Below are 24,668 nucleotides of genomic sequence, written 5' to 3' on the forward strand. Positions count from 1 at the left end.
TCTGTACAAACAATTTAAAAGGATCTTAGCCTCATCAGAAGACAAGTACAATTTAACCTAGAATCTAACCATCTGGTAAATCATTCAGGTCCACAGCCGATAACAAGAACTGAATTAGGTTCACTTAATGAACATGGGTAATTTATGGTATCATTGGCATAGGATTAAAATGTTTCTATCTGAAGATAGAAAACCATTTATTGAAACTGTCATTCACATGCTAATTATAGGTCTATTATTCAATTTGGTTTAGTTGATGGTGAATTCACCCAACAGCCTAGCCCTCTATATCTATCAAGCAATCCATGGAAACTACTTTAAAAGGCACTGGAAAACCAGTTAATTCTGACACTGTTCAGCAGCTCAGTACAAATAATCCTTTTAGACTACATAACAGAGGCTTTATTTTATTATATTCCAAGGCACCCTGAAGAGCTTGATCTCCTCCTGCCCCTGGCAAAATCCTATTCATTGTGTTGAGTAGCTCTTAAACTATGACACCTCATAAAGTAAAAATCAGTAAACTTAATTGTTTTAAAACTCAACCTAAGCCTGGTGTGGTAGTGCATGCCTCTAATTCTAGTGACTTGGGAGGCTGAGACAGGAGGATCACAAGTTTGAGGCCTGCTGGGGCAAATTTAGTGAAAGTCTGTCTCCAAATATAAAAATAGAAAGGACTTTGGATGTAGCTCAGTGGTAGAACTTGCCTAGCATGCATGAAGCCCTGGGTAGATGACTAGTATTGCCAAAAAAAAAAAAGAGAGAGAGAGAGAGAGAGAGAGAGAGAGAGGGAAGAAAATTTAAAAAAAATCCAATTTGGTTTGAGAAGATGAATTCATGACAAATCTGTTTTTCTACTTTTTTTCCCCCCGGTTTCTTTAACCCAGAACCTTTCTGGACTTTCACTGGCATAGGAACATCTGGTCTATTTGGCTAACACAGCCTTATGGCTAGGTTTCCAAACAGACCCTCTCCTTACCTAACCATCCAAAAAGAGTTAAAATTATTAAATACTGCAATGAAAGTCGGCTGAGCTACCCCATAGGTCATGATGTTGTTTTTATAGAGTAGATCATTATTTTTTGAAAGGGAGAAATATGAAAACAAAGGGGTGATTCTATTGCCCTTTGACAATTACAATTTTCAGGAGCAGGAAATTGGAATAGCAAAGCCCTAAGATCTAAGGATGATTATTCAGTTTGAGTATGAATCCATCTGCCTTGCCTTCCTGTTTCTTTACCTTTTGTCTCTAGGACTTAAGGATGTCTCATTGCTTATTGGAACTACCACCTGGTGATATGCAGCAGAGGAAAAAAATATCTCAACCTAGTGCATTTTTAAAATATAAAAAACTATCTTGTTCTGAGCACAGAGAATAAATAGGTTGAAATTGACAGTGAATACAAAAATGAGGTAACAGACCTGAAGTGCCTTAGCACAGAGACTGCATATTCTGGGAATTTACTTAAGTGGGGTTTCATAATCCACACAACAGTTTATACTACTCCACCAGAGGTTCTCAGCCAGGGAGAGTTTGCCCTCCAAGTGACAAATGGCGACAATGTCTGGAGACTTTCCTAATTGCCATGACTTGGGATCTACAATATATAACCATGAAAGGTCCAGTTGCCCTGCTGCCCAATGAAGCCAATGACTCAGGAGAAAGACTTATGGGAGAAGAGAGAGCTTTAGCAGGTGGAAGATGAAGGGCTATCATACAAATTCCATCTTGCCAAGAATTACAGGCACAAAAATCTTATCTGGGGTTTCTGTGGGAGTCTAATTTTAGCTATAGCCAGGTGGGCACCAGAATGGTCATTAATTCTTATGGTAATCAATCCTCTTGATGTGGTTTCCATGTTGTCCACAGGTCACTAAGCATTCCTGTTTCCTGTAAAACTCAAAGAAAGATGAGTGATTAGCAGGTTGTATGATTGGTATTGTTCTTTTGATGTTTTCCCTTATTTTCTTTTCATGCAAAACTGAGTTTATTGGTTAATCATTTGGGGAGCAAGGCCTGGGGCAGTGAGGCAAAACAGAATAGTGAAAGTGTCACCAGGGATGGTCAGAGAAGGTCCCAGGGAGGGGGACCTCAACTCAGGACAATGAGGTCCTTGACAAACATCATACAAAAAGAATTTCTAGATGTATTAGATATCAAGGTACAGAGATTTATTTAGGAAAGCAAGAGGTACATATTTCAAGGAAGAATGTGGTCATCCTGAACGGGAGAGATGCTTTTGATTTCTCAGGCTTGTCTTATAAAGGAAACTTGGCAAGGGGTGGGCATGGGCATGTATGTGGGGATGACATCAGTGTGGTGATCATAAGATGATTATTGTGTTCTGGCAGTTCTCAGGATCCTTAGGCTGACATCTTCTCCATTATCTGATCAATAGATAAAACATTGGAAAAGTACTTTATATTACAGATTTCTGGGAACATACCATACGTTACAGGTTTCATACTCCCTTTGTTCAATCTATTCTGAAAGCACATGTATTAGTGAGCTAATTAACAGTGCACAGGGAAATTTTGAAATGTGGGTAAAATTTCAGTAACTTTAACACTATGAGTAAAGATTTGTAGATTTCCCAGAAATGTGGGATTGACCAGCCTGGGAGAGAGAATAGGCTTGGGGAGTGAAGTTGTGAGGAATTTTAGCACAATGCTTTCAGATTAAAGGTATATTGTCCTTGTCCTTCTTTTTGTCTCCTTTCTACCTTCATTTTATTCTTTCTGGCCAACCTCTCTAGGAGTGAGTTCTTCCATTCATCAGCTTCAAGTCAAGGCCAGGGATGCTGCTAAACATTCCACAATATATAGGGCATCCCACAGTGAAGAGTAATCTGGCTCCAAAACATTAATCATGCTGCAATTGAAATACCTATTGTGGATAAAAGAGGATATACAATATGTATTTTTGGTACAGTAAATAGTAAATTAAGTTGGGCACAATGGCACACACCTGTAATTCCAGCTATTTAGGAGGCTGAAGCAGGAGGATCCAAAGTTCAAAGCCAGCCTGGGCAAATTAGCAAGACCCTATCTCAAAATAAAATAATAAAAAGGCTGCAAATGGAGTTCAGGCTTAGCATGTGTGAAACCCTGCACCAGGTAATACTGCTGATCCTTATCTGACTTTATTATTTGCAAAATAGTCATATAGCTGGGCTGGGGCTATAGCTCACTGGCAGAGCACTTGCCTAGCATGTGTGAGGCACCAGGTTTGAGCCTTAGCATCACATAAAAATAAACAAACTAAAGGCATTCTGTCCATATACAACTACAAAATATTTGAAAAAAGTAGTCATATAGCTCTTCAGCTACTGCTTATTTGTGTATCCAAAGTTGATCTAGGTAGGTTTTCTCAATAATGAATATTCTTCATCAAAACAAAAAATTTAAAGTATCTCTAGTACCTAAGGACCGAGACCTTTTAATGCACTGAAACAGATCAATTTACAAAAATTTTATTTGTCCTAACTTTTAAGAGATTTGCAGGGGCTGGGTTTGTGGCTCAGTGGTAGAGCACTCACCTAGTATGTGTGAGGCCTGGGGTTTGATCCTCAGCCCCACATATAAATAAATAAATAAAATAAAGGTATTGGGTTCAACTACAACTAAAAAATATTTTTTTTAAAAAAAAAAAAGAGATTTGCAAAGATCAGGGTCACCTGTCTAAGGGACATCACTTTCTCCCATCTTCCATCTTCCCCTTCTTACAAAGATATTAATATACATTCAAGCTTTTTAGACATTTCCCCCCCTCTTTAGACATGTTCTGCTTGCTTTGAAATTCTGCCTAAACTGACATAAACATTGTCTTTTTAAAATAATCTGTAAACAAGTAAGAGATTAATCCCCCAAATTGGAGCTGATAGTGTGAGCATTGTCAATAGGTAGGTGGAAAATCTGATGTGTCAGACCAAACAAGCTGATCTGGTCATATTTCTCTTGCATGGTGTAATGCTGACCGACAACAATAAACAAACTTGAGGCCTGAGACACTGTTAGAGTCTAGTCAATAGATAACTGACTTTGGGGATCTTTTATCAGACAGAACAACAGATGACCTGGCTAGTGTTCTAGGTATGGAGAAAGCTATAAGAACAGCCTAGTAGCCTGCAGTTGTCCAAAACATCTTTAATATTTCATTCAACCCACTGTGGCAGTCACGGGTTATTTGGGATGAGCACAGGAACCAGGGAGATCTATCCTATAGAACTTTCTGCAATGAGGAAATGTTACATATCTGCTATGTTCAATTCAGTTAGCTACTAGCTATGTGAGGCTGCCGTATTGAGTGTTTTTCATGTGGCTAATGTGATTGTTTAAATTAATTTTATTTAATTTTAATTTAAATAGACATATGTACCTAACAACTACCATAATAAACCATGCCAGCTGAGCATGGTGGCACACACCTGTAATCCCAGCCATGCTGAAGGCTGAGGCAGGAGGATCACAAGTTCAAAGTCAGCCTCAGCAACATAGCAAGGCCTTGACCAACTTAGCAAGACCTTGTCTCCAAATAAAATAAAAAATGGCTGGAGATGTGGATCAGCGGTTAAGCACCCCGGCTTCAACCTCGGTACCAATAAACAAACAAACAAACAAACAAACAAACAAACAAACCATTCCAATGTAGGAAATACTAACTCCTTATTCTACATCTTAATTATAGCTATCTTGATTCTTTTTACTATTGTTCAAATATAAATATAACTTACACAATGTTTAGAAAATAGAAGGAAGCTGTTAAGTGTCCATAATTTTATGACCCTAACATAATTCTTTTTCTTTTCTTCTCTTCTTCTTAGTACTGGGGATTGTACTCAGAGGTGCTTTACTGTTAACTATATTACTATCCCTTTTTATTTTTTATTTTGAGACAGTGTCTCACTAAGTTACCCAGGCTGGTCTCAAACTTGTGATTATTCTGCATCAGTCTCCTCAGTAGCTGTCTTTGCAGACATGTGCCACCACACTCAGGGAGCTTAATATAATTACTATACATTTGATAAATTGTCCAGATATTTTCCATGTATTTTTATTTTTATTTTTTTATTTTTTGTGGGGGAGGTACCAGGGATTGAACTCAGTGGCACTCAACCATTGAGCCACATCCCCAGCCCTATTTTCTATTTTATTTAGAGACAAGGTCTGAGTTGTTTAGCACCTCGCTATTGCTAAGGCTGGCTTTGAACTCACGATCCTCCTGTCTCAGCCTCCTAAGCTGCTGGCATGTATTTCTTTTTTTATTTAGTTTTTATTTTTATTTATTTTTGTGTGATTCTGGGAATAGAAACCAGAGCCATGAACATGCTAGGAAAGTCTACCACTGAGCTATACCCACACTGAAGTTTTAGATGTTTTAGGTATGATTATGTCTTATTTTATTTCATTTTTATTTTATTTACTCTAACCATATTTTTCCACTTAATATTTTGAGAGGAATTTATTTCCGTACAACTGAATAATATTCACAAGCTTTTGGACCTAATAAGGCCCTATTTCTTAGATGTTGTATCATAGTTTTTTTATTGTTTCTGTTTCTCCCCCACATTTTTTGTTGGTGCATTATAGTTGTATGTATTGATGGGATTTGTTGTTACCTATTAGTATATGCACACAATACACAATATAACAGCATAATTTGGCCAATATCACTCCTCAGAACTTTCCCCCTCCCTCCCCATGTCTCAGAGTTTATTTTCTCTCCTTTTGGAATTGTGTGTTATTTCATTTCCTTGTTTGCATCCTTGTTTGGTTTTATGGTCATTATAAAATAATGCTATAGTAAACATATGAAAGCATGTTAATATTTCTCCTCTTTCAAATATATTACCATTCCAATTGTTTGAATTTTAATGCAGGGAAAGATTTACATGGTGAATCCTTTCACTACTTCATATTCATTTTGCAAATGTACTTTTTAACTCTCTTTATGAAAAATGGACTTTAAAGCTGACGAAAGGAAAGTCAAGGCTTTCTCTCTACAGCACATTTAGTTCAATAAATTATGAGACAGATTAATATTCTTTCCCATATAACAATAAGAATTACTGATAAAATGTGGTAGCATTCAGACCTTTACCTTCTCCTCATTTGGAAGTTCCCAAGCATAAACCCTCAAGTAAAATATTTTATAAATTTGAATAGAATCTCTAAAGATGAAAATTTGAGATAAACAAACAACAAAAACCCATAATTTTGTTCTTTATAAATATACAAAGCTAGTTATGCATTGTTACATCACCGTACTATTTATTATTTAAACTGATAAAAATATAGTGCAAGTAAACCTTTCTACATCATACAATTAGAATTATTCTGAGGATCTCAGCTTAAGACATTTTATATTTTGTATAGTGGTAAGCTGTCATATGATTTTTAAATTTTTCTATTAAAATAAACTCTGTATTCTAGGGCTGGGATGTGGTTCAATAGTAGAGTGCATGCCTAACATGCATGAGGTCCTGGGTTCAATCCCCAGCAAATAAATAAATATATATATATATATATATATATATATATATATATATATATATATATATATTCTAATGAATCTCATCATCAAAGTATAAAGGGACACTACTGATAACACAAATTCAAGCCATAACATTTTGAATATTAGAACCTAAAAATAAAGCCAAATGCTCTTATTATCTATAAGGTGAGTTTTAGCTTCTGTCACATCTTTCTTTGTCTTTGAATTGAGATTTGTAATTGAGGGGTTGAACATGAACAGTATGACCTTGCATTAATTAAATATTAAGTTATACCCACAAAGAAGGTTTGTAACTACAAGTACAGTGAAAACCTAATACAAATGTTTTAATAAGTGCCTCTTTGGTCATTCTATATATGAAAAGTACCCTTTAAAATGACGTAATGGGAAGAAATCCCACAAACATATTTATTCTCCCTCTCTTCCTCTCTCTCTCTCTCTCTCTCTCTCTCTCTCTCTCTCACACACACACACACACACACACACACACACACATTGAATTTCATAACTTATGCTATAGATTTGTTTTTCCTTCACATACAACAATAAAAATGTTTGGACTGATAAAATAACTTTGGTTAGGGCTTTTATTAGCAATACCAGCTGGGGACATAGATCTTTGCCTTGGAAATAGAACATAAACCTCCAGATGGCAAATCACTGGGACTTCATTCACAATGTGAATAAAGCACATTGCCAGAAAGTCATTTCCAAAAAAATCAATAGTGTTTGTACTGGAAGTGTTTGAAAAATGCTTGGAAAACCATCAACTCTGTATGCACTTTGTGGATTATTTAGGGAAGATATTTAAAACCTCACAGGCTTTTCTCTGTCACCCAGTTAACCTCTTACTTTCCTCACTTTTACTCTGCATTCTTTAAAGAATGTCTCTAACTTTTTGCACAAGTATACACAATATTACGATGTTGACTCTGCTTAAAATAATATGACTAATTCCAGGGTCACATATAAATGGTAACTGTTCTTCATGCCACTGTCCTGTTCCTCCTACAGGCAATTAAGAGGCGTTTACAACTGCTTATGCATGCCTGTTGTGCCAAGTAAATCTCATGTTCTAAGAGTTTCCAATTTTCAGCTAACAGAATTCATAACTTATTTATGAATTGCAGGTGGTTTTTATGAGCCTATGCAAAAGTTTTTGGGACTGTGGTCTTGTGGCCCTGGATGATATTACAATACAACTGGGAAGCTGCTGGTCTCCAGGTAAGAGGGCAGTCATTTCATCTGTTTGTCTCCCTTACCTGTCAAAGACACTTCTGTTTTCTATAAGAAAATCATACATTCAATCTATGTTAGTCCAGCCTTTGCTTTTGTTGACAGAAATCCCTCTCTATAGAGCTTTGTAGTAGGCTTTGGAATTTAGAAATAATGATCCAAATGTACAAATGTTTTTTGGTACATGGGGCTTAACCCTTTTTTTCTCATTTGTAAGGGAGATAGTAATATCTACTTGAATATTGAGGATAATATGCATACATTCCCTAGCCTTGAACTTGACACAGAACAGTGCCTTAAAAACAAATGTCTTCTGTTCTCATTAGTATTGTTATTTTTTTCATAGTCATCTTACAGAATGCATTTTTAAGTCATATTGATGAAATTCTTATTTCACAGATACTTGCTAAACGTATAATTTTTAAATTGTAACAGAATAATATTTCCTAAGTAAATCAAATGACACTGAAACAATAGCCCAAACATTGATGATAGTGACAAAATAAAGTCATGGTAGCTAGCTGCATGTTGGACATGATGTCCAGTGAGAAAATGGAGCCCAACACAAGCCAGATCATTTGTCTGAATCTAACTACATTGCACCCTAAACCACGGGATTGCCATCTCTTCAACAAATAGGCAAATTGTAGAATCAACCTGGTACTGGAGAATAATATCCTTGTTTACCTAATTAAAAGACAATTTGTTTGTATTCCCTTAATTTCTGAGATCCTGCAAGAACAATACAGATAAAAATATCTACAACTTGGGACATAGAAGAGGAATGAGCGTTCATTAATTAGTACTGTATATAAAATAAAATGAAGCAAAATAATTAACACACAAGAAATATAAAGACAGGCTATCTATTTAAAATTTTGCTAAGAATCTGGATGTAGGAAAATACAATAAAGGTTAACCAATGATGCCCCAAGTTAGGAGGTAGCACTAGTGTAGTGATAATAATATTCAAGGAATTAAAGACAGCATTAAAATTGAGTATTTGTCTTTAGGAATGAAAAATAAGGCTCTAGGCAACAAAATAAAATTCCAAATATTTATTTTGCGAATAATTACTGAGAACTTCATGCTCTAAATACTTGACATACATCATCTCATTCATTCCTCACAAACTCATTATGTGAATAATACCATTACTATTCCCACATTATAGATAAGAATGCTAAAGCACAGAGAAAGGGCCATTTGTTTCCCCTCCAAAACTATATTTAGTTCTCTCATTTGTCTCTTCCTCCAAAGCAGCTATTGAATTACTATGAGGATATCCTTCACTCATTGTGAATTTCTGAAGAAATCACCAGCATTATGCAATTTTATTATTTTTCATATTTCAAAAAAAAAGCAATTTACCCCCAATTTTCAGAGCTTCATAAGCTCTTTCACACAGATAAATTCCCAAATGGGAGAACGTTTCTTAGAGTATCCCAATATTTTTGGTCTAGATTTCTGATTATCCTCTGCCTCTGGCAAGACCCATGGTGGGGTTCAGACAGTAACTGGAAGCAAGAGCTTGGTGTAGGTGAACCACCAGAAGGGGGGTGCCTCTCCATATGCCTGGCATATGACCAGAAAACACTCAGACATGCAGAGTGGGCTGCCAGGGGGCCATGGAATGCATATTCATTGGAAGTGTCTCAGCAATTGCAACACCTGCTGTTTCCTTGCAGAGAGACTTCCACCTCCACCTGGAGAGTGTACATTTGATCAAGATGAATGTGCATTTACGCAGGAGAAAAGAAACCGGAGCAGCTGGCACAGGAGGAGGGGAGAAACTCCTACTTCCTACACAGGACCTAAGGGAGATCACACTACTGGGGTAGGTGAGTTATGCCACATGGTGCTGTTTCCTAAGAAAACCTTCTAAACTAGCATCCTAGGGGTCGTTTACTGCGTTTTGAAATGTGTGAATTTATATCTTGTCTTCAGAATCAACTGCACATGTGATCCTACACACAGAGAATAATTCAATAGATGCATTGTAAATCATCCTTTTGGTTCGTAATACTGATTATGTATAATTGCTGCAAAAAGAATAAAAGGGCTTACAAAAGATAGGCACAGGGGTTCTGTTTAGAAACATGGAGAAAAGTCTCTGTGCTTGTATAAGTATTAGCTATGGACATCCAGAAGGACATTCAGTCCCCAAAGCAGCAGCCAATGATATATATCTATGGAGAATGTCACACAGAAAATAAAATAAAATCCAGGGTTCCAATCAGATGCAGAGAATATGGATACAGAATAATGTACAAGAAAAGAACCAAAAGATTGGTGGTTTTGATGCTCAATGAAACATGGGAATTCAGAGGAGTATCTTCCTTTGTATTTGGATTTGACCTTTAATGCCTCATTATTGTATAGCTTTTGATTTAGCACACTTATCTTATGAATATAATTATATATGTTTTTATTTCATTTTCCAAGCCAGATTGAGTTTAGTTATCTATTAATAATTTGCAAAAAGTTTTTTTTTTGTTTTAATTGACTTTTAATTTAATTTTATTGTATTATGTAATCTGACACAAAATGAAGGTTAAAATTGCTTCCCTAAACCACACTTTTAATCAAAAGCTTGTTAAAAGGGCAGGTTTCTAGAGTCTTGTAAAAGTCTGATTAAGTAAGTTTCTTGGAAACCCAGAAAAAAAAGAAAATAGGCACGCAAAGCTGTGTGAATTAGAAGTAGGTTTAAAAATAATAGAAGGAGGGCTAAGGCTGTAGCTCAATGGTAGAGCGCGCTTGCCTAGCACACATGAGGGACTGAGTTTGATCCTCAGCACCACATAAAAATAAATAAATAAAATAAAGGTATTATATCCATCTACAACTAAAAATATTTTTAAAAAATAATAGAAAGACAAAAAATGGTAATCAAACTGGAGCCAGGACTGAGCCGTAGCATAGAAGATATACTGGCAGACAGGAAAGGGGACGGGACGTACTAGTTTGACTCCAAGCTTTCTAGTAGCTGAAACAAAGATGAAAAGTGTATCTATGTTACAGAATTCGCAGAGTTCCTAACGTAAAAATGGAAGGAACAGTCTCTTTGGAGTGTAGATAATCAGGGGTTCATTTTCTGTAAAAAATGTATAAACTGCAAAAACACTACTAAAGTTGATCTCGGTGTTATTGCTATGTATTAGCAATGGTAAACCACATCAGTGAGCCTTTCACACTGATGTCCCTGCATTCATTTGGTATATCACTTTGGATCAAAGCACCACATTTGGTCTAGAAAAGCAGAACTCTCCCCAACACTAAGCTCATAAAACTACTTCCTCAACTATCCTTACTCCTTACAGAGGAGCTGTAACACTGTGCTGTGTCTTATAGCCTACTTCAGGATAAGCCTGTGGACAAACCGCAGGGCAACTGCAGTATTACCTGTTTGTTGATTGGATAAACTTGGTAGTTTCAATCACAAACAGCTTTGTTTTCTCTTCACTCTTTTAAAACATACTCTAAAAATTTTACCTGGCCTGCCCCTCAGCAAATCCTTTAGCTTCTGGGCCCTATTGAGATATTAGAGCGGTCATGAATTCAAGTTGAGCCCAAATCAAAACTTCTATGTCTCATTCAGTTGAACCTGCTCTCTTTCCCTCAGCCTGAGCCTGCCAGATAGTTTGGGTGACCAGGGAGGAACTGCCTATTCTTTCACTTGAGGTGCTTCACCTCCTCCCCGGTTCTCCATCTTCATGATCCTTTAGTCAAGACAGATACAGCAGGAATTAAAATAAAAGAACTTTAAAGATATTTAGCACTATTTTAAATTCTTTATAGCTTATTGACTGACCTTTATTATGGCAATGTCTAGACACTGGCTCTCTTGAGAACCTCTGCATCTTACCATTTCAGTGTGCTCTCTGGCTAACCCTCTTTGACCATCCATTTTCCCCTTAGTATTTGCACTAGAGAGGTCCAACCCATCTAGGTTTTTCTGCTTGGGTTCATTCTGAAAGTTTTAGCTTAGGTTTTTTTGAAGAACACTTGGTCCTAGCCACCTTCCTAATAAGGGTCCATTTGACTTCCATCCTAATGCACTCTGGACTAAGAAGATGTACAGACTGGTCTAACTACTGATTTCTCTTTTCCTCTTGCTGCTTCAGCAGATTCTATAACAGTGGTATTTCAGTGAAAGATGAGATTCAGAGATTCAGCCTTGGGCCAGAGGTAGACCAGATGCCCACCTTCAGCACTGAGTAGAAAATTCTAAGGGAGCTCAAAGAATCTATGATACTGGAAAGTATCAAAGGCTCAAAGTAGCTATGAGTCACCCCAGTATCTGGAAAAGAGATAAGCAAGTTAAAATGATAAATAGAAAGTCTTATATTTGGTAGCCTGTATTGTATTGGTAGCCTGTAACAGAAAACAGAACTGGAATTGACTTAAGTGCAGAGGGAATCCTTTATTGGTCTTTGTAAAAGAAAGAGGCCAGTATCGCCAGTATAGTTATTCCAGTATAGCTTCAGTAACAGCTTGATGCCAGGGTTAGAACTATGTTATCATGAATGAGACAGTTTCATTCTCTGTACCTCTCTGTGTTAGTTTTTCTGAATTGGCTCTAATCTCAGACAGGATCTACTATCACGGTAACAAGGTAGCAGCTGTAATCTCAGACTTAAAACAGTGAATCTAGTAGAAAGAGAATTCCAAAACAATACCAAAATTGAAACTTATTGTCTCTGATTGGCGACATCTTGAAAACAGAGTATTATAAAACTCATTTTGAATCCCCACAGGACTTAGTGTTGTGTCTCATATACAATAGACACTCAAAAATGTCTATGAAATGAGTGAATGAATGAATAAATGAATGAATCTAAAAGCCTTCACTGACACATATAAGAGTAATTAACCATTTATTTATCAAGACCCCTAAAAGTATGATAGTGGGAAGAGGAATGGAGAAAAATCAAGAATAAGTGAGATCAAGATACTGCATGTATGTGCATTTTTCCTGGGAGAGAGTTGGTAGTTTTTCTTCCTTTTCTTAGGGTTCCTAAGAAGGCAAGCAATAAGAGGTAAGAGAGGCTACTGAAGATAGATCACATTATGGTGGATTACTATAGGGGAATACTCTGATAACAAAGGCCATAGAATGACTTGAAAGGAAGAGCAGAGCAAAAGTAGTAAATAGTGGAGTGGAAGGAGTCCCCAAAAAGGGCAAGGACAGCACCAGAGCAGTGTTATAATAGACCCCAGGCTTTGGAGTTGGGATGATCCAGAGCTCCTCACTCACTAAATATGTGGCCTTGAGAAAGTTGCTTAAGGGATATAGCTCAGTTGGTAGAGTGCTTGCCTCATATGCATAAGGTGCTGGGTTCAGTCCCCAGCAACACACACACACACACACATACACACACACACACACACACACACACACACACACACACACAAAGGAGAAAGTTGCTTGAAATTTCCAAGTTTCAGACTCGTTATCTAGAAAATGAGAATAATTATAGCTACTCACTTATTTACCAAATTTCATAGACCAGTCCAGTTGAAGTTGGCAGCAGGGTTGGTTTCCTCTGACTCCTTTTTGACTTGCAGATGGCTCTCTTCTTGCTATGTCCACATGCTGGCTTTTCCTCTCCGCCATGATATCCATCTTCATATAAGCCATGTTGAATTGGGGCCCACCCATACAACCCCATAAAAATGGGGTTAAAATTAAGTTAAAACTTATTTCCCTCTTTAAAGATCCTATCTCCAAACATGGTTACCTTAAGAGATACTGGGGTTAGGGCTTCAGCATAGATATTTTGGAGATACACAATTTAACCCATAGCAGACTGTCTCCCAGGAGTTAGTACAACAGACTTACCAGTGAAGGTGCAGGTTAGTAAACTCTTTCAAATTAATGGCTGAAACCCTAGCCCTTGTCCTGCTCCTCAAGTCTTTATGCTAAAATAATTTTATTGTCTGAGCTTGTTTGACTTGTAGACCATCTTTTACCTCCTCCCCGACTACACAAAATTTATGAAAACCTAACGAAGCATATATAATAGATATTAAATTACTCATAGTTCTATTCCTTTATTAACATTATTCCTAGCTTCTGGGGACATATTTTAAGTAATGTGATATATCTTTGTTAAAGAAAATGATGTGGTTGTGTTTGCTTTGTCTCTCTGAAAACTTAAAAGGATGTTTCAGATGGCTGGAATGAAACTTTACAGCAAAAATTGAATGCAAAAACTTCTTAGTGTCTTCAATATTTATTGCCAGTGAATACTTGATGCATTAAATGAAATTCTCTGGTATGCAACCTAGAGAATGCTGAGTTTTTAAAGTAAACTACTCCTATGGTCTGTCTTCTTCATTCTTTATTTTACCGGCTTCAATATAAATTTCCAAGGGAGTCTCAAGACACCGTCCAGTTTTCTAATTAAATAAAATCTTTTCAGATTATATCTTTTTATTTCCATGTGCAACAATGCAAATGATAAAACAAATTTTGCTATGCTGTGCCCCAGGTATCTATAGATCATATAGCATTGGGTAAAAAAAATGATTTGTTGTTGTTGTTCTTAAAACTACTTTAATAAAGCCAGGTGCATCAGTGCACACTGTAATTCCAGTAACTTGGGAGGCTGAGGCAAAAGAATCCCAAGTTCAATCTGGGCAATTTAGCAAGATCCTGTCTCTAAATAAACAAATAGGGCTGGGGATGCAGCTCATTCAAAATGGTTCCTGAGTTCAATCCCCATTATCACACACACACACACACACACACACACACACACACACACAGAAAAAGCATATTAAAAATTATTTTAATAATGAGGCAGGGAACATAGCTTAGTAGTGGAGCATTTCTGTAGCATGCACTGGATCCTGGGTTCAAGTCTCAGCACTGCACAAAAAAAGTAATAAAATTAATTGCTTTCATAATCATTTTTTACTTGTAGAAATAATAAAGTTAGTGATAATTTATTGCATACTTACCCTGGGTAGGCACAGTACTGGAAATCTTTGTGTTCTTACCACAGCCTGTGAAGTAAGAGAAAGGTCCCATTTTTCAGAAGAAGAAACAGAAACTCAAAGAAATTAAGTGCCCTTCCATGGTCACACAGTAGTAACTGGTAGAGTGGGCACTGAATTTCATGTTCGTGTGGCTCTGATAACCATATTCTATCCACACTGCCTCATCAGAGTCTCACAGCCTACATAATACTTAGAGACCATACCTGGCCCAGAATGACTGTGACAGCTTATATGGGAAAATCACATTATCTTTTCACATTACAGCGTAAATTCTCCCCTAACCACTCCTCAAATCAAAGGGGAAGTGAAAAAAGAGAGTTTGTTTCCTCTCTGAAAAGCCATATTCAAACCAATTGTATTTTTGGACTTTCTAGACATTCATCCAGCTGAAAGAATCTAATTTTTTTCTGAGATACTTCTAGTGTCTGTGTGTCGGTATTGTATGTTTAACTCCAGCACTGCAACCCATGCACCTGTTGAATAACCTACACACACAGAATGGCTTCCTTTTGTCTTGGTCTCTCCTGGTGAGAGCTATGTGATAAATTGGCTCACAAGGTGACAAGTGCTACCCATTCAAAAATTAAAGCATATGCAAACAAAGGCACCTTTCAAACACTCTTTATTTGTTAAAGCCACTAGCATCAGAGGCTACATGTACAGAAGAATCAAACATCTTAGAACTGGGAAGCATTCATTAATATTACAGAGTCCAGGGTCCCTCAAGTCATTTCATATTTCCTAAGCACCCACTATACATTATGCATCAAATAATGCACAAATGCCTCAGAATTTTAACAAGTAAAGTAATAATGCTGAAATGCTAGAGATGAAGGAACTACACAGGACAGCTAGCTGCCCTTGGGAGTGTCTCAAAGGATGAGTTGGAGTTCATCAGGAATGAACAGGAATAAGGAAGCATTTCAGGATGAGGGAAAAGCAGGTGTGAGATTAGGAGCCATTGAGCAGTGCGACAGCTTTTGGGGACTCTAAGTAATCTTACTTGGCTGGCATGTAATATACTGTCAGCCAGGATTCCCAAGAAAGTGGGGTCTAAAATGTAAACTTGTATGAGATTTGGAGACAGGATTCCAAGAAGCAGAATGCTCCTTTTACAAAGGCTGTAAATCAAGAAAAGAAGAAGAGCTGAAATAAGGATGAATTCTTGATGTGGACACTACTATGTCCAATAGGCTGCATGATTCTGCGGAAACATCTAAGAAGCTGTGTTTCAATATATCTCACAACCACCAACTAGGGTGAGAAAGGGGGAAGTGTTTGTCCATAGACTTGTATCCCCCATTGGCCAGAGGTATGTGTCCACTCAGCATTGACTTCCTAAGCCTCCCTCATTTCTGGGTGGCATTCTCATGGGTGCTAAGTGATCCAGGAATGACTGCAGAAGCCACTGCCTTGAAGACTGAACACAGTGGCACTTGGCTTGGGCCCAAGAAAAGGCATCTATTAGGTTGCATCTCAGTGGATTCTATCTTTTCAATTCCTGTCCTTAAAGCCTGTCAATCTACCCTTGGAAAAACACATCCAAGGGGGAAAAATGAAAGAAAGAGGAGAGGCTTTCAAAGCTGTTTTATAGATAATTGCATTAGATGGTCAGTCAATATATGTCCATTAAATAAAAAGAAAAGCCACACTACAAATATGTCAGGCTATCGTGTATCTGTCAGAATCAATACATCATATCAGGTTAAAGAAAGACAAGCCCTGGGAATGGAGTACTTCAGTTAGATGTCATACTGGTCAAACAATGCCAATTATCCAGAAATGGAGCTTTTGGGAAGTTCTACATTTATTCTTCCCCTCCCAGTGGTTGCTCAACTACTGTTCTCTGCAGATGTCTTAGTTGTAGAGTGTTTCGTTTTCGAGTCTATCACACAGTAGGAGAGACAGGATGGAATGAGGGCAAGTGAGAGGTCACTGGTCTTTCCAAGATTCAATCATTTTTCTTGATTGTGGGCAGCCTTGAATTGCTGCAAGCCTTCAGTTAATTCTTGGAGCTCTATAAAAGTTGATTTTGGCAATTTTTGCTAGTGCTCTCATTACTTTTATGGAGGAGCAGATTTTTAGAAGTTTTTATGCCACTGTTCCAAAAGCTTCATCCTGCCCGCCCCCGACCCCCGTCCATATTTTGCTTTTTAATAGATTCAAGTTCTTTGGTGAAATTCTCCATCTTACCATCTATTTTCTTAAACATACGTGCGTGTGTGTGTGTGTGTGTGTGTGTGTGTGTGTGTGTATTTTTCAGTGCTAGCGCTGAACCCAGTGCCTCATGCATGCTAAGCAAGCACTCTACCACTGAGCAACACCCCAAGCCCCTTGAACATATTACTAAATACTGATATTATTAAATCATTAGCCATAATTATTTTACAGTCTTTGTGTGACAACTGCATATGTTGGATACCTGTTTCCTTCATATGGAGTTTGGTTTCCTTATACCTGCTTCTTAAAATGTCTGATAAAAATGTTTGGATACTAGACATAATGGATGAAAATTATAGAACCATTGAGTGATGGTGTTTTCCTCCAGAGAGGATGCAGCCTACTCTCAAATAGACAACTAGAATGAAGTCCCTTCAGTCCAACCAGAATTGAGCCAACTTATGGTAGGGCTGCACTTCTGTTTTGCTGGGTCTACCTCTAGTTCTCTCAACACCCCAGATATAGTCTCCCAAACTAAACTCTGGAGTTTAGTTGGGGGATGTCCTCCCTAGACTGTCTCAAACTTCAATTTTTGCCTCCTTAGCTGGGGAGATAGTGAAGACTCCACTGTGATATGCATTTGTCTTCTTGACTCTTGCTCTCTGCTCGTTAAAATTTGGTAAATGCCTCAAAGGAAGGTTGCCAAGTGATGAGCTCTCTTTTCTGTCCCTCTCTTTTCTCACAAAACTTGGCCCTGTGAGCCCTGGATGCTTTGGCAGCCACTAGACTCCTGTTATTCTCTCAACCTACTGAGAGTAGTTGGTTTCTCTGTTCCTTGGCAGGTATTCTCTACTCAGCCTCTGAGGTCAGTGGGCAAATGTCTCAAAGCAGCCCACAGAATGCTGAACTCATTTTGTTGACCTTCTGTTTTCTCTTGAATACTGGTTCCTCCAGTGCTTGCTACTTGGAATGCTCTCAGCTTCAAAAGAGATTTCCTCCTCCATCCCACCAAAACAACAACAAAACTACCCATTTTTTTACTTAAGTTTTCTTGGTGGAGTATAAATATCCTACAAGTTACTCAGAAAACTGAAGGGGCTGTCGCTGGTATTTCACTTTTTAGTATCACTTATTTAACACGATTCTTTTACTCAAAATTTGAAGGCATTTGCTCATTCTGTGGTACAAGCCAACCAATCACAGTGTTTGAATCATTTAAAATCTTTGTGTCTCTGCCCTCTTACAACTGTATTTTTTTGCTGATATTTTCTGACTATTCTACCCAAGGTCTTGCGGTATCTGAGATTATGTGTTCTGTTCTTTGGCAAGGAGCGATAGGACAATGTTAAAATTTACACAGCCTTTGGCTATAAACTGCCTAAGAGACTATGGGGGACAATTATGTTAAAGAAAAACATTTTTCAATGATAATTGTTAAAGCATGGTAAGAGAGATTTTATTCAGGACCACAACAGGCCTAGGGACCACTACTGTAGGATTTTTGCCTTGGAGGAGGGAGATTAGGCTTAACTTTGAATATAGCATGAGCAGGTGGCAATTTAGAACTAAGGTGCTGTATGAAGGGGTTCAATGAATGGAAAATTACTCAAAGGAAACATCAAGAGTAAGGTGAATTCTGGTTAAACGGAACTAACAGGATTCTTGCCGAAGGCAGACATGGGATATGGTAGAAGTTGAGGCATCTGATCACGTGTACTGTGTGATCAAATGTCAATATTGGGATGTGGGGGAATCCTGACTTCGTGTTCTTGATAAAACTGGACTTTATGAGGAAGTATACAGAAATGCCTAGGAAAAGATTTAGGAGGCTGACTGAAGTTTAGACAAGCAAAGAATCCATATCAACTATCAGAGTAATAAAGCGCTGCAAATGACTTTTTTTATTCAGTTAGCACAGAAATGACTTTGACAATTACTTCATATTTTTAAAAAAGTGGCTTATTTCCAGGTACAGTAGCATGCTTCTTAATGCCAGCTACTCCAGAGGCTGAGGCAGGAGGATAGCAAATTCAAAGCCAGGGTGGGCAACTTAGAGAGATCCTGTCTCAAAACTAAAATAAAAAGGGATAGATATGTGGACTAATGGCAGAATGCCCCTGGTTCAATTTCCAGGACTTCAAATTGTAATAAATGTAATGTCACTTAGGTGAATATCATTGAAATTTCTCTTTAACAGGTGATGTATCCTGAAATAATAATAATAATAATAAAACTTTTAATGACTAAACAAATTAATAATGGTTAATAAATTTTTAGGATGCAGAGGTAGACAGGACCTCATACATCAGCTAAGGAAACATTCTCATTTGAAATATTACTGAAGTCCATTCAATAGAGTTTTAATAATTATCTGCTTGGAACCTGAGAAACAAGAAGCTTGCCCATGATCAAATGTACACTTTAAACAATAATGAAATTATATCTGAAAAGATTTCCTATTGCCTGCATGGTTGACTTATTGAATTTAGTCCTAACAATTTTTCTATACCCCTTTTCAAATAAAGACAACAAAATAATGGCGGATTAAAAAGTGGCAGAACTTCCTTCCTATTCCACACATTAGTGAGACAACAGACTCAAACTCTGGACGAGCAACACAGTATCTTTCTCCCTGATAATTATAGTTCATTTGTTTGGCATTGGTGACCAGAGGGTTCTTTTTGAATTAATGTCATGCATTATGAGACTTTCAAAGGATACACCTGTGGCTGTAGACAGATGCTACCTTTTCAGTTCCCATCCTTACGTTGTGTGAATTTCCACCTGAAAGAATACATGCAAGGGGAAAAAAGAAAGGGGAGAAGCACATACGTTGTTTTACAGATAACTGCATTAGAGGGTCAGTCAATATAGATCCATTAAATAAAAAGAGAAGTTCAGAAAAGCCACACTGCAAAAAATTTCAGGTTACTGTGTGTGTGTATCAGAATCAATACATCATCAGATGTAGCAATTCCAAGGTGATCACAGTTGCTGACACACTAAAGGGATAATGCAATTAAGTTTTCCAAATTCCAGGATATAGCATGGTATAGTTTAGTGGCCAGACCATAAACAGCTGCCTCTATCCCGGCTGTCTGCAGAACACAATTGCATAACAGCTCTTAGCCTCAGTTTCCCACATATATAAAACAACAATAAGTAATATCCTGTTAATCTCTTAAGATTGCAATAATTAATACATTATATTTATGAAGAGACTTGATAATATATAAGTTTAACTAAAACGAATGGTATCATTATTTTTACAATTAGTGAGTCTTTTATGAAACCTGGTGTTTATCTCTGTAATGCTTTCCTGGAGTCATTGTTTTGTCACTGATGCTTTTATAAAATAGAAAATCATGGCCTCTGACCCCTAGTAAAATTGCTTAGTAGAAATCAAAAGATTTGATAGAAGCATTACAACAATGTTTCCCAAATTGCATTACCATGAGGTAATTTTAAAAATTAGAAATAATATTCATGTATAAGAAAAATACATAAGCAGTACATCAAAACCATTATTTCACAGATTTATGGATAAATTTTTGTTTTTATGCTTATATGAAGTTTCCTATTTAGAAAAATGTATTTAAGCAATAAAAAATAGAATCTATTTAAAGAAAAATGTTAAGTTAATAACAGCACAGGTAGTAAGTACTGTTGTATGGGTAGACAAGAAATAATATGAAGGTGGTATTTATATGACTAATTTTGAGAAACACTTGATGAACAATTCATTCTAGTATAATAACCCCAAAGACAAATGATAATAATGTCTAGCCCCACCATTTGACTCCTATTAAACTAAGAAAGACATTTGAAGCAGGTAGAAGTGACTTGCATCAAGGTGGGGTGGACTTTGAAGGATTTGTCTATCCAAGTTCTGCCACCATCTACTTGAGCAACTCTATCCTGTGAATGAGAAAGTTTCCTGACATAAATGCTATTTATTTACAAGATGATAATGCCAAGTCTGATGTCACATGTCTGATGCCACACTGTCAGAATTCTTTGTAAACTTTTTTTTGTTTTTCGGTTGACCTGAATTTTATAGGGATTTTGTAACCAAATGACAATAGAACAAATAAACCAACAGATAACTACCCATTTCTATGAGAAAACGACTTCAGTCATCACGATTCCTAGCCCACTGAGTCCCCAGTGAGCAGAACAGATTGTCATCCGGCCGTCCCCCACCCCACTACCTCCCAGAAAAGCAGCTCTGCGTCATTTTCTTAACAATTTCAGAGAAAGAGACACCATCACTTTCTTATGTGGTGCTGTTCAGTGTTTTGATAGATCTTCCTTATTTCTGGAAACTAAATTTTCTTCCAGCTTGCTACCAAGTAAAGGCAGGAGTCTTCTTCGTTTCCAAGAACACTCCCTTCTTGTGTGAAATATCAATAATACAAAGATATCAGAGAATTCAATTTATAAAAATGTGCCGTTAGGCAAAAGAAAATCAAAACTAAGTATTTAATGTGTTTTTTCTTTTTAAATGCAACTGAATTATAATAGCTGTCTATCTCAAATCCTTGTCTTATAAGAATTTTGGCATTGAAACATGCAGCAATTTTGACATTGAGACCTGCAGCAATACTACCCAACTGGTCTATAGCCATCTGATGAATTAGCTCCAGATCTTCAAAAGCTCCAGTGTCCTTCATTCTTTTCATAACTAATCTTATCATGCTAGTTTCTGATATTATCAGATCTTACACAGAGAAGGCTTCTTTCATAAGCCTTTTTAAAACTGTCATAAAATATGCATAACATTTATCGCTTTAACCATTTTTCAGCATACAGTTCAGTGGTGTTAAGTACATTCACATTGTTCTTCAACCATCACCACCATCTGTCTCCCAACTTCTTTTCACTTTTCCAGATTGGAAATCCATACCCATTAAACATTAACTCCTTGTTTATGACAAGATTTTAAAATGAGTCAAAAGTAAAGAATAACCTTAGAGAAACACCTCTAGCAGTTGTTCCCCAGAGCATTGATGTCTTTGGGCCCTGATTATAAGTCCCTTCCAGCTTACTGAATGTGGTTAGCTGTTCATTCCTCAGAGCCTCTTCACTCAGGCCACTGGGGCTCCTTCCCAGCCCTGCAAGACAGAGTCATGATCCTGGAGGAACAGCTGCTTCACACTTCAGGATTATGGATCTGTTTAGTGTCTGTTCATCTCAACACATCACAGTTGCCATGCAAAAAACAGATGGGACCCTGATCTTTCAGTAGATGCACTGGAACACCCATCTTGAATGTTGAACAATGACCCACAGAGAGAAAGTCATTTGTTTTCTCCAGTTAATAATCCCTTTCACAGGCTGGAATCTTTCATGTGCAGGAACACAGGAGCTGCTGGGATTTCCTGGCTTCCCTCCACAGCTTTTGTTTGCTGAAACAGAGCTTGAAGCTGTAATGGGGTAAAGCTTGTCAACACACAGGACTTTTCTCTGCTTTTGGAACATATGTGAGGTGGATTGCCCCTCCATAAAGCTCTGGTGTTTTTGTTTTTTGTTTTCTGGGGAAAGGAAATATCATATGCAGGTCAAAAAGAAAAAAAATTGTAGTCTCAAGGCATTATTTGTTTGTGCATGAGAGGGCAGAGTCTGATCAGTTGACAAATTTGTTAAAATTATTTTTAGGTATAGATGTTGGTCTCGATTGCTCTAAATCAGAATTGCCTTATACATGAATCCTTAAAATATAAACTATATCCTGAAGAATATTTGCAAAGGCCGACACTATTCAAGAAAACTAGACTGGTGTCAGTGCCCCAGCAAGGGACTCCCATTGGGACATAATCTTTGCTGTCCAAAAGCAGCAGTTTCCCAGGTCAAATGGTACAGATTTTCTTTTGTATTTCATGGTACACAGGGATTCTGTGGAACTGGAAACCTTAGCTAATAGCTTCCAACTCAAAACCAAGACTCAGAGGTGAATGAACTGAAAGTATTATAGACCTTAGTAATCACATCTGTGGAGGTGTGTATGGTCCAAAAAACAGGGGATGGGATGGAGGAAGCTGCTCCATTTCAAGGCTGAACGAATGAGGGTATTATACTCACCAAGGCAGGAATTCAATCAAATGATCCTAGAGGTGATGGAGAGTTTTCCAATCTTCCAGGAACTCAGAATAACCTGTTAAGACCCCATATTGTGATTACTAGGTGTACACTGACCTTATCACTAAAGGAAAGACAATTCTAGGTCACCTGTCTCTCTGTTATGTGTGTTCATTTAAAAAAACATCTCACATGGTGTGGAACTAATTTGAGGACAACTGAACTCGTTTTGGGCAACTTAGTGATATCCTGTCTCAAAAAAAAAAAAAAAATTTAAAGGGCTGTGGATGTAACTCAGAGGCAGAACATTCTTGGATCCAGTCCCCAGTACCACCAATAAGAGAAAGGCAGGGAGAAAGAGAGGAAAAGCTTGAGTTTGGTCTAGTTTTGCCTTGGAGGGTCCAAATCAAGTGTGTGTCTCCTTCCAAGGACCTCACACATTAGGAGTGCACTTGGTGAAGCCAAGTGTTCTAGATTTTTTTTTTTTTTTTTTTTTTGGTGGTGCTGGGGATTGAACCTGGGACCTTGTACATGCGAGGCAAGCACTCTACCAACGGAACTATATCCCCAGAACCATGTGTTCTAGAAATGGTTGAACTGATTTATGGCTTAGAGCTGTGAAAAAACTGCATTCATTCACCTATCAGCAAATATTTTCAAGCATCTACCATGTTCCATTTTCAAAGATTGTTACATGACAGTGAACTAAAGAGGAAAAATCTCTGTCTTAGTGTGTTCTAGAGGAGGAAGGCAGATAAACATTAAAGTAAGAAAATTACATAGGATGTTATGAGGCAAATGTATGCTATGGAAAACATAATAAATTAAGATGTAGGGGATGAGGAAATAGCAATTTTTTATATTGTAGTCAGAACAGGCATAATTGAAAAGGTAATATCTGAGAAAAGACTTAAAGGAGGTGACCGAGTAAAACATGAGAACTGTGGGAGGATCCAGGATTAGCACATACAAAGGTCCTGAGGTGGCATCTCTAGGGAAAGCAGAATACAGCAACTGGAGTGAGTAAGAAGAAAGGTAAGTCAGTGAAAGGTGGTGAGAGCCAGCAAGGTTAGAAGAATGGGTGCCAGATTGTCCAGGCCCCTAAAGACAATCCTAACTGAGGAAGTCAGCTTTTAACTCTGAAAAGCTGAACCAAGGGAAGGTTTGAACAGAGGCATAGCAAGATTTACCTTTTGTTTTAGAAGGATCACTATGGATACTGTGTTGAGTTTGGATTGTAAGGGGTGATGATAAAAGCAGGCCAACTTTTGTGGCCAGGAAGCTTTTGCATTAGTCCAGGGGGAAAAAAATGATAGTAGTTTGGACTGAGACAGTATCGGCAGTGAGAAGAGACGTGACTGGCTTCTGAACATATTTCAAAGGTAGAGCCAATGGGAATCCCTTATGTGGAAAGTGGCACGTGACTCACAGGTTTGGGGCTGAGCAACTAGAAGGGTGCAGTAGGTTTTAGGGTGAGGCTGTATCTTAGTCTGTTTGGGCCACTCTAACAAATTATTATAGATTGAGCAGCTTACACACAACAGAAATGTACTTATCACAGTTCTGGAAGTTGAGAAGTTTAAGATCAAGTTGCCAGTAGATCTGGTGTCAAGGAAGGACCTGTTTCTTCCTAGATGGCCATCTTCTCTCTTAATCCCCACTTGATGGAAGAGAT

The 24,668-nt window shown here is 37.5% G+C and overlaps 1 protein-coding gene across 1 annotated transcript in view; it reads left to right on the forward strand.

Annotated features, from left to right (window-relative positions):
* The window catches only part of MAMDC2 (MAM domain containing 2), a 180,450-nt gene that overhangs the window by 141,750 nt on the left and 14,032 nt on the right, over nt 1–24,668 (forward strand). The window contains exons 10-11 of the mRNA XM_081281720.1: nt 7,645–7,738; nt 9,439–9,591. Coding sequence (XP_081137846.1) covers nt 7,645–7,738; nt 9,439–9,591 — 247 coding nt within the window. The remainder of the gene's footprint in view (nt 1–7,644; nt 7,739–9,438; nt 9,592–24,668) is intronic.

Source organism: Spermophilus citellus (assembly GCF_964194105.1).
Source record: "Spermophilus citellus genome assembly, chromosome: 2".
NCBI classification, from domain to species: Eukaryota; Metazoa; Chordata; class Mammalia; order Rodentia; family Sciuridae; genus Spermophilus; species Spermophilus citellus.